We start from the raw sequence: 10,123 nt of genomic DNA, 5'->3' as shown, positions 1-10,123 counted from the left end.
TGGGCTGCGCCGGGGCCCAGCTCTGTGTCGCCAAGCAGGTCCAGCAGCTGTGAGGGAGAGAGCCCTGAGATGGGGTGTCCTGCTGCCGGGGGTTCCCAGCCGGCTGCGGTGGCAGCGGGCAGGCTCCTCAGACATCACCCAGCCCCACTGCCACCTACCTTGTCCGTCAGGCGGGAGCTCAGGGGATGGTAGCGCAGCACCAGGGCTTTGGTCACCTGTGCAGGCAGAGCAGAGTTAAAACCAGGCTGGCATCCCCACGGTTCTCCCCCTCTCCCGCACCCAGGGCAGGCCTTACCCAGAGCAGCAGGGTGAGTGCCTGCGTTCGGCGTGGCCCCTCCGCAAGGCCGGACTCCATCCTGTTCACTGCAAGCTGCAGGATCTCATCCAGCTGCTGCCCTGAAGACACAGAAAGGATGGGCTGAGCCGTTCTCCTGCCAGCAGTGGGCAGCGACCCACAGCGTCCTGCCCAGCCCCCTTACCTGCTGGGTGCTTGTTGACCAGCCCCGCAAAGCACTTGGCAGCTGTGGTGGATGTGAAAGGGCAGTTGCAGGAGCAGCTTAAAGCCAGCAGCTCCCGGAGCAGCCGTTCTTGCTGAGGAATTGCTACCTGGAATAGACACAGAGTGTTTTACAGCCTGGGGCTGCAGCTGCTCCCTTCCTCAGCCCATGGAGCTTGCTGTGGACCCAGGCAGGAGGGTGCTCAGTCAGGGCTCCTCTCCACCCTGCTCCTCACCAACTTACGTTGCGGGGTAAGGAGCAGACAAAGGCCATGAGGAGGGCAACCAGGCGTCTCTGTGCCTCCAAGCACTCCCCATCCTGCAAGGGAAGAACAGCGCACACGTCATCATGGTCCTTGATGCCAGCCTGTGCCAACATCCTCATTCCCTGCCCTTGTTCTGGCACCCCAGCCCAAACCACCCAACACACCTCGAAAGGCTGGAAGGAGCAGGGAAAACTGTTCTGGGGCAGGAAGGAGATCTCTCCATCCAGGAAGAGGGGCACCACATGAGACACACTCTGGGCAGCCAGCCTAGGAGAAAGGAGGCATCACAATATGCTACTCTGGGAGCGTCACCACAGAATTACAGGGCACCTGCCCCCTCCCCACAATGCAGTGCCTGGTGTCCCACCCCAGCATCACTCACTCAGGGCTCAGGTGAGTGGTGGCAGCACTGATGACTGGGACCATGGCGGCCAGCACCTCCTCCTCCAGCAGTGCCTTGCCCAGCAGTGGGTGGGTGCTCTCTGCAGGCAGCGGGAAGAAAGGGACACGTTAGAGTCCTCTGCCCAGAGGGAGGAGGCAGCAACAGCCCCCTGACCCACACCAGCCCTGGGGCAGGGCTGCTCTCCCTCTGGCAGGGGGCAGCGGTGCCTGCAGTGCCCACGGTTGCTGGCGGACGGCAGCAGCAGCGCTGGCTGCAGGGTGAGGGAGCCCGGGGAGCTGCCCGCTTCTCCACCCTCCCGCTCCAGCCCCGCACCTACCTTGCATGGCAGCCTGCACAGCCATGGCCAGCAGGCAGGGCACCACCGTCTGGTGGTAGTACCAGCAGCCTTCTGCGTCCTGCTGGCACTGCAGGGCCACGCGGTGCAGGCTCTGGCACACAGAGACCACATCCTGGGCGTTCCTGGCCTCGCTCCCTGCAGGGCATAGTCACTGTCACATCAAACAGCCGCAGCAGCCACCCCCCTGATCTGCACCGGGATTCCCTACCTCCCACCCTCCAGTGGCGGGATTCACAGCCCAGCCCTGGGCTCCTCGCACCACTGCCATCCCCGCTCTCCCCCAGCCATAACCAGTAACGGAGGCAGCTCCTGCCCAAACACACTGTCTGCTGTGGGGTGCATTACCTTTCTGCACCTTTCGGAGATGCTGCAGCAGGACAGGGACAGTCTCCCTCACGATGCTGGTGTGGGTGGACACGGCTGCCAGGGCCTGCAGGCAGCGTTGCTGCAGGAAGCAGTGGTCACGGGAGCTCTCCTCCTCCCGCTCTGAAGAGGAAACACACCTCAGAGGGGTGCTGGGGTGACCCCAGGCCCCCTCGCCCAAGAACATTCAGGGCCCAGACCCTGTCAGGGTGGACGAGGTGAAGCAGCACAGCAGAACTAGCCCATGCCAGGCCCAGGGACCTCTGCCTGCTGTGTGTCTGGGTGGCTCCTCCCCACAAGGGTGATCCTGGCCGAACAGACTGGTTGCCAGCACCAGGCACGGTCTTCCCTGTGCCAGCACCACGGTGCCTGCGCTGGGAATCCCCCAAGGAGAGCCACCAACCTACACCATATGGCACAGCCCCACTGCCTGGTCAGAACTGAACGGGGATGGGACAAGCTTCACCCCAAAACCAGACATCACTCCCTTCCCAAGGCCACCAGCCCTACCTGACTGCAGCTCCTCTTCAAGCCTGGGTACCATGTGTCCAGAGAAAACCTTTGGGTAGATGGGGGCCAGAGATCCTGCTGCCTCCATTGCTGCTTCGCTGCCAGGGGTGAAAAGAGTGGGAGGGGTGATGTGAGCACTGCAAACCTGGGGCTCCTTGTACACCAGCTGCACAGATCTGGGCCAGAAGGTGCCTCCAGAACCCCATTTTTCAGCAATCTGCCTTTTTCACCCTACTGGCAGGCAGAGCCAAATACCCTACTTTGACAGGCCCAGACTTTCTAATTTCTAGCCCATAAATCACCTGGTTTATCCCTTTGCTCTTATACCCACATGGTCTTTTAGTTCAGACAGTTCCTGTGCCTTCCCCCAGAGTACAGCCCCTCTCTGCAGCAAAGCCAGGCTCTGTTCCTCTCCTCAGAGCGTGGGTGACTGCAGTGGTGCCACCCCGTCCCTCACCTGCTCTGGGAATCCTCCTCACGCAGAGCAAGACGGATGAGGTGATCCACCACCAGTTCCAGGTCAGAGGGAGACAGGAAGCCTGGAACAAGAGCTGTAGAGGAATCCTGCCCTCGGCCAAAGGCAAAGATGCCGGTATTCTGGCCAGCATCCTTCCCTCTCATCCAGGCTAGCAGCAATGCAGCAGCATGCCAAAGACCAGAGATACAAGGTGCCCAGCACAAACAGGCAAGAGAGAGACCACGTGTCCCTGGAGCTCATTCATGGCCTGGGTAGAAAATGTGGCCACTGCTCCTGTGCAGCTACAGGCAGCAGGCAAGGATGTCCCAGCAGCCACGTGGCACCATGTCTCCCAGAACAGGGTAACACCTCCCTCTGCCTCCCCAAGGGAAACAAGGCACCAACCTTGCAGGGAGCCCAGGACAGTCAGTGCCCTGATCCCCACCAGCTGCAGCTGCACACTGGGATCCGTCAGTGCCGAAAACACCACAGAGCAAACCGGGGCTTGGAGTGACAGCAGAGTGCTCTCATCTGGAGAGAGAGGCACAGAGTCACTGCTTGCACCTGGCTGTCACTGCCCAGCCACCACCACAGCACCTGACAGAGCCTTTCTGGGTCCCTGCCAGTTGACCCCCAACCACACAGGGTCCCTGGGACATGGTAGGGGGTTGCACATGCAGCCGCCCAGGTCAGTGAACTTTCCTTCTCTGTCAGCATAAGGGAAGGTGAGGCCAGAGCCAGCAGCCCCCTGGGACATAGGTGCCTCCACAGGGACCAGCCATCCTCACCTTCTTCCACACATCCCCACTTCTGCTGCAACTCCAGGAAGCCCAGCAGCATTTCCAAGATTGTCCTCCTCTGGCTGCTCTGCAGGGACACAAAGGCACATCCCAGACCACCATCACTGCTGGGACACAGCTACGCCTCAGCCCAGCACTGCAAGGCCCAAACGTGACCACAGGGTCCCCACCCACAGCCAGGGAAGGACACCCACTTTCACAGCCTGTTCCCACCAAGCCCTGCAGAGCCAGTGGGTGCCCTCGGCCCTGCTGCCTGTGACTGCAGAGCCCGGGGTGTCCCTCACCTGTGGGTGCTTGGTGTACTGCTCCAGCAGCAGGGGCAGGACGCTGCGGGTGACACGGTGGTAGGCGCGGAGGGAGGCACCCGCTGCTGCCTGCAGGAGTTTGGCACTTGGCCACACCAGCTTCATGTCGGGCTCGCACAGATGGTGCCTGCAATCTGAGATAGGCTGGGCGTCAGCTGCACCAGCACAGCTCCTCTGCCTCGCGTGAGGGGATGTAGCTGATATCTGGGCTGCGACGTGCTGCTAGGGCGTAGCTCTGAGCTGCAGCACTGCCTCTCTTACAGCGCTGCTTCCCCCAGCTCCAAGTGCACAGCACAGCCTTGGACGCCCCAATCCCAGCAAAGATGGAAGCAACTCAATCCAATAGGCATTTCCTACTGTGCCCACTTCTCCTCCCTTCCTGCAGCCAATTACCTTGGAGAAGCCAACAGTGGCTGTGAGGGCTAGAAAAAGAAAGAGGGTTCAAAGAGAACAGGAGAGTGGATCTCTAGCTAGGAGGATGCTTGCAGGCCTGGCTGCTTGGGGCAGGGTAGGTCTCTCTGCTAGCTACCTTGCAGGATGCTGCTGAGGAAGGAATCCAGCAGATCCTCGGTGTCAGAGCTGAGCACGGAGCGGGAGAGGCAGGCAGAGAGGGCATGCAGTGCGGCCAGACACTCCGCCTCAACCTTCTCACTCGCTGTCTGGAACACCTGCAGGAGAGGCCGTAGGATGAGCTAAGCTCCATGCTGACCCCAACCCCAGGCTTCACACTCCCAATGCGGGCTGAAGGGCTCAGGCTCCTGCCTCACTTCCCACATATTTTGAACACGCAGTGTGGCACATCCAAGCCCCAAGGATATGCTGATAAGGCTGGCCTGTCCCCCCACTTTTCAGCTGGGGCTGTCCAAGGCCACAGGTGGGGCCTGCTGGGAGATATGGGGCCTGCCTGGTCTGGCTGTGAACTCCTGCTCAGCAGGAGCCCAACTGTGGTGGAGAATTTGTTAGGAACCCCGCAGTACTCACCTCCCTGCGCAGGGATGACCAGAGGCTGGGGAGGAATTCCTGCAGCTCCTTCTGCCCATAGATGGCACAGCAAGCAGTCTGCAAGAGAGAACCAGGAGAAAGCATCATAGAGAAGCCAGTACAGCGAGGACACAGAGCAGGGACACTGCCCATCTTGGCAGGCTCATGCTGAACTGCACAAATCACTCAAAGGAGAGAAAAAGAGGAAAGAGAGATGCAGGCCAAAATAGGACCCTGGAAACTGTGGCTCTGCAAGGGAGAGTCTCTGGCTGGCAGGGAGAAGGGTCCAGAGGTGGCTGGCAGCTGCTGCTGCCACAGGCCAGCTATGGGCTGAAGGCAGTGGGGGATTCCTCCTTACCAGAGTCTGCAGGGAGTCAAGCTTGGCACTTTGCAGGTCTGAGTCCATCTTCTCAATGAGCAGAGGAAGCAGAAACTGCAGAGAGAGGCACTTACACTCAGCCCACCCTTCTCACCACCTTGTCCATGGCCCTGCAGGGCTGAGCTCAGCCTCTGCCAGGAGCACAGAGATGGAGGGCAGCAACAGGCAGCCCCTTCCCAGGGTGTCAGCATCAGCGCTCTCCCCATGCCCAACCCCAGCTGGAGACAGGGCTACCCTAGTGCAGGCTCCTAGTTCCAGCTGTTCCCATTCCACAAAGCCACAGCAGGAGCTGCAGCACTACGAAATGCATCCTGGGCTCAGAGAACAATGAGGTGCTCAAGAACCCCCTAGGAGCTTCCTACCTCAGCAAATTGGGGTGTGGAGGCCAGTACAGCCCGGAGGCTTAGGATCAGGTCTTCTTTCTGGATGCCGTGAGGGTCATTGGGAGGCTGGAAAGGAAGCAGAGAACAGGTCACCCACCGGTCAGGAAACCTCCCAACTCAGCCATCAGCTGAGGCTGCATCACCTCATCTCCAGCAGGCAGCAGTGATGCCAGTCATTGCAGTCACCTTGGCACTGGCCTGTCAGCATGGGTACCACAGCTCACAGCTCAACACTGCCCAGCCAAGACTCTTGCCCACCCTCTCCTCCCTGGCCCTGGAGGGGACACAACCCCCTGACAACACACAAGAAGGAATAGGCTGTTGCATGGGGCAGACTCACTCACTGGAGTAAAATCAATGGGGAAGTAGCAGGATGTAACTTCAAACAGCTCCTCCACAAAGGGACCTGTGGGGAGAGGTGAGAGGGAGTGAGAAGAGATGCTGGGCAAAAGAGGCACAGCAGCTATGCCGAGCACCCATGACAGGCCGGCACTGCAGCTCCTAAATCACATCAGGGACCACCCCAGCCCTGGTCAGACCCAAGAGCCATCCCTCCAACAGCTTAAAGAAAAGCAATGTGTCTCCCAGTCAGCCCTGCACAGGAGAGACAGGCTCACCCAGGGCGTAGTTCTTGGCAATGAGATCACGCACGATCTGGAAGGCCACCAGCAGATTTCGGGGATCCTTCTCCCCGTCCATCACCTGGATGAAGCCGAAGGTGAAGTCGGCACCCAGGCCCTTCAGTTCTGCAGAAAGAAGGAAGGTGAGCAGGTGCAGGATACCAGACCTCATCAACATGGCATGAAACCAGCCCAGCTTCCCCAGCCCCGCAGCCCTTCCAGCTCTCTCCGTCAGAACCCCAGAGCTCTTGGAGAAAGCGAAAGCAAGCCACTTTGCCAGCATGGACAACCCCAGAGTGGTTTTGGCATCTGCGCCCTCACCTTCCTCCCTGGTGCCCATGAAGTTGGTGATGATGCTGTAGACTGTGTGGCGGTCCAGCTGCAACAGAGACTGGAAGGAGGAGCAGAGCAATCAAAACAAGCCTCTACAAATGGCAGCACTGCTATCCACCACCCAAGGGCAGTGCATGCCCTGGAGAAGAGGGCAGGACCCACAGCAGCTCAGCTGCTGCTTCCTGGCACACAGATCCCATTTATCACATGCAAAGCGTGCACATGCCTATGTGCACATGAACATGACTGTGTCCATCACTGCATGAATGCACCATCACAGTCACACCAGGACCACACATGCTGCCCGAGGCCCTGCCAGCATAAACGATCTTAAATTGGAGGAGAATCTGGGGGCTGGCGGCACTTAAACACAGCCTGGAGAATAGAGCAAAGGAAATAATTCCCCTAGGGCTGAGAGAAGAGAGGTCAAGGGCCAAACAGGATCCTCAGCTGCTGTCTGCCTCTCGCTCTGCAGTGAGCCATGCAGTCTCTAAGCTCTGCAGAAGCTCTGCACTGCTGCTGAAGGGTGCACTACACCGCACTGCTACTGAATGTGCTCAGTCCCCAGGGGGGCAGGCCATCCCCAGACCCCCAGGGAGCTGGGAGCAGTGATAGGAGGATGCGAAATCACATTGCTCACCTGCACGTGTACCTCCTGGAAGATGGTTTTAAGCACAGACACTGCGAGCCCTGGGGACAGCACCTCACACATGCTCTAGGGACAGGAAAAGAAAAGCAAGAATAGAAAACCACAACGGCAGCCATATAACAGAGCTCCTGCCTGTGTACAGCAGCTACCTGCAGGATCCTCTCCTACAACAGGGAGAGCTCACCAACCCCACAGACAGGACAGGACAAGATGCTTATCATCTGTGCTGCTCCCCAGGGTTGCCAGGGAACCCCTTCCCCAACATCAGCATGGGGCAGGAAATCAAGGCAGCATACTCTACTCTGCCCCTCTGCAAGAGGCACAGCGGGAGCACAGAGGAGACAGGGTAATGTCACCAGGCAGGAGCTGACAGCCCAGCCAGGCCCTGCTCGATGTGCTGCTCCAACCTGTACTCAGGTGTTGCACCTCCCCAGCACCGTTCTTGGAGCGCATCCCAGCACTGCAGGCTGCGGGGCACGAGCTCACCAGTGCTCGGAGTCCTTGAAGCACCGAGGGGATCACAAGGTGATGATCTTGCAGCCGGTTCTCATAGAACAGGACCAGATGCAGCACTGTCAGAAACAGACAGCAATGTGTGTTAGTCCCAGGAAACACAGCTGCTGGGCGCTGCCCCCAGCTCTGCTGAAAGCAGCTGCCGGATGAAAAGCAAGCACTGGTGAATGGGATGAACTGCCACTGTTGGGTGCACCCACCTGGCTCCAACGCCTTCACCCTCCCCTCATGAGCAACCCACGCCTGACCGCAGCAGGGCAGCACCCACCTCTGGCCGTTGCAGAGGTGCTGGAGCTACCCGAGAGGCATTTGCCCTGGCATGTCCAGACACGTGGGTGCAGACACCAGCAGTGAAGCGGCAGACGCCTGCTCAGCAGAGGCTGGAGGATGTCGTGGGGTGGGGCGCAGGGCTGGAGCAGGAGCTCTGGCTTCCCCGCGCTTGGTTCCACCAACACGTTCCCGGCCCCTGAGTCACGGCCACGGGCGCCTGCACACCCCGGCCTTGGGGAGCGGCAGCAGGAAGCAGACTGGAAGAGCCGGCTAGCAGCACCCTGTGCCCACAGCTGCTGCAGAAACTCACCCCCCCAGGAGGCAGCCTGACGCAGCACTTGAGAAATGAACTGCGTGAGGTGGGACACGAAGGGAGACCGGGCCAGCTGGGGGTCTCACAGTAGCCACCCATGCCTTGCCAGGGAGCTGGCTCTGCCCACCCTCCTCCAGAGCTCCTGGTGACTTGGCTCTAACCCAGCTCGCTCAGCTGCTCCGACTCTGCCAGGGATCCCCACTGAACCTCCCCACCTCTGGCTGTCCCTCTGGAGCACCCCAGTCCCCATCGCAGTCATCACACCTGACTCCAGCTACACCAGTAGCTAGCCTGAGTGTATTCTCTCTGCAGAGCCACTCTTGCCCCTGCCTGGCACCAGTCTGAGACTTACAGAGTGCCAAACGCCGAGGATGAAACACCTTTTACTTCCATCCTTCCCTTCCTCCACCTCACTTACTAGCTGGGCCTCTCTGCTTTGCCAGCCTGCTGGCACAGGTTCAGCTACCCATCAGCAAGGCCACCAGTCCAAGTTTGGCAGTGCTTACTGGCTTTCCCCACTGGCAGCCAGTTGCTATGGGGCATTTAACACAGCTAAACGGTCTCCTTCCCTCCACAATCTGGGCATCTTCCTCCCCCCAACCCAGTCTTCACTCCCCTCCTCTCCAAGCCCCAGGGTTCCCCCAGAGTTAACTTGGGCAGGCGGCAGGGCTGCAGCGTGACTCGCTTTGTGAATGATCGTTTTCCTGCACTGAATCACCACCCAAGGATTTTGACATGCAGATGTGTCCCCAAGGTGTTCCACGTGGCGCTGAGCACACCTGGGTGTACAACACCCACACACTGCCGGGGGCACCAGCTGCAGCCCAGGGTTTTGGCGTGTTCAGGGAGTGACCCGAATTGTGTGGTGAGGTTGGCAAAAAGACTGCCGCGTGAGGCCCCATGCCCTCCTTGGACTTTGACTCGAGAGACATGTACAAAGTTGTCATGGTGCTGAATCAATCCCTTTGCCAGCTGCAGGACAGACACTCGAGAGGCACAGGCTTTGCCCCCAACCTGCTGGCAGCCCCTCAAGGGCCCAGAGCAGCCCTTACCTTCCTTCTCCTGGAGCAGGGAGTAACACTGGAGCAAGACTTGTGACAGCAGCTGGATTCCTCGCCCTCGCGTCCGAGGATCTGTGTTTTCCAGGCAAGACCTAGCCCAAGTGGGGAGAAAACCCAAGAGGCCTGTTGTGAGCAGGGGCACCCAAGCAGGAAGCACATCCTGAGCAGACACATTATAAAAACGAAGCGGTGCCACTCTCTGAGCGGGGGGGGGTGGTGGCCCAGTCCTGCCTGACTTGCTACCAGGGTGGGAGCAGACTCCTCTTCCCCTGACTATGCTGCACGCACGCACCCAGCCTCAGAGATACGTAGCAATAAATCCAAGTTCTCAAGTCGGACCACAGAAATTGCTCTTGCACCATGCTCTGCACCTGAAACTCAGGCTCCCAAGATCATAAGGGCCGAAAAAGGGCAAAGCCTCTTACAACAAGGCAAACCCATCCACTAGCTTGGGAGAAACAAGCCTCCCTGAGTCCCACGCTATGACAGCTCGGAGACAGAAGCAAAGGCTGAGTGCCAGCCAACTCATGACATGGTTATATGCAGCTGTGTGCTCAGGCAGCTCCTGCTGGGGACAGTCACAACTGAGAAGTGCCCTGCGGCTCACTGCCTGCCACAACACCTCTCCTCTGTCCTGGGAGAACATCAAGAGCTGGTCCAGCCCTACTCTTTCCAAAACAGCTC

The 10,123-nt window shown here is 59.3% G+C and overlaps 1 protein-coding gene across 1 annotated transcript in view; it reads right to left on the bottom strand.

Moving 5' to 3' along the window:
* The window catches only part of MMS19 (MMS19 nucleotide excision repair homolog (S. cerevisiae)), an 11,519-nt gene that overhangs the window by 1,033 nt on the left and 363 nt on the right, over positions 1-10,123 (bottom strand). The window contains exons 2-24 of the mRNA XM_009887700.1: positions 9,431-9,531; positions 7,274-7,348; positions 6,622-6,691; positions 6,298-6,426; positions 6,025-6,086; positions 5,660-5,746; positions 5,277-5,351; positions 4,919-4,996; positions 4,467-4,605; positions 3,917-4,071; positions 3,621-3,699; positions 3,238-3,363; positions 2,833-2,914; positions 2,376-2,473; positions 1,848-1,988; positions 1,482-1,637; positions 1,145-1,244; positions 927-1,029; positions 741-815; positions 480-606; positions 296-396; positions 159-215; positions 9-47 (exon numbers count right to left, since the gene is read on the bottom strand). Of these exons, the coding sequence (XP_009886002.1) occupies positions 9-47; positions 159-215; positions 296-396; positions 480-606; positions 741-815; positions 927-1,029; positions 1,145-1,244; positions 1,482-1,637; positions 1,848-1,988; positions 2,376-2,473; positions 2,833-2,914; positions 3,238-3,363; positions 3,621-3,699; positions 3,917-4,071; positions 4,467-4,605; positions 4,919-4,996; positions 5,277-5,351; positions 5,660-5,746; positions 6,025-6,086; positions 6,298-6,426; positions 6,622-6,691; positions 7,274-7,348; positions 9,431-9,531 (2,255 nt within the window). The remainder of the gene's footprint in view (positions 1-8; positions 48-158; positions 216-295; positions 397-479; positions 607-740; positions 816-926; positions 1,030-1,144; positions 1,245-1,481; positions 1,638-1,847; positions 1,989-2,375; positions 2,474-2,832; positions 2,915-3,237; positions 3,364-3,620; positions 3,700-3,916; positions 4,072-4,466; positions 4,606-4,918; positions 4,997-5,276; positions 5,352-5,659; positions 5,747-6,024; positions 6,087-6,297; positions 6,427-6,621; positions 6,692-7,273; positions 7,349-9,430; positions 9,532-10,123) is intronic.

This window comes from Charadrius vociferus, unplaced genomic scaffold (assembly GCF_000708025.1).
Source record: "Charadrius vociferus isolate BGI_N301 unplaced genomic scaffold, ASM70802v2 scaffold486, whole genome shotgun sequence".
Taxonomy (NCBI): Eukaryota; Metazoa; Chordata; class Aves; order Charadriiformes; family Charadriidae; genus Charadrius; species Charadrius vociferus.
This window is presented reverse-complemented; position numbering and strand designations above follow the sequence as displayed.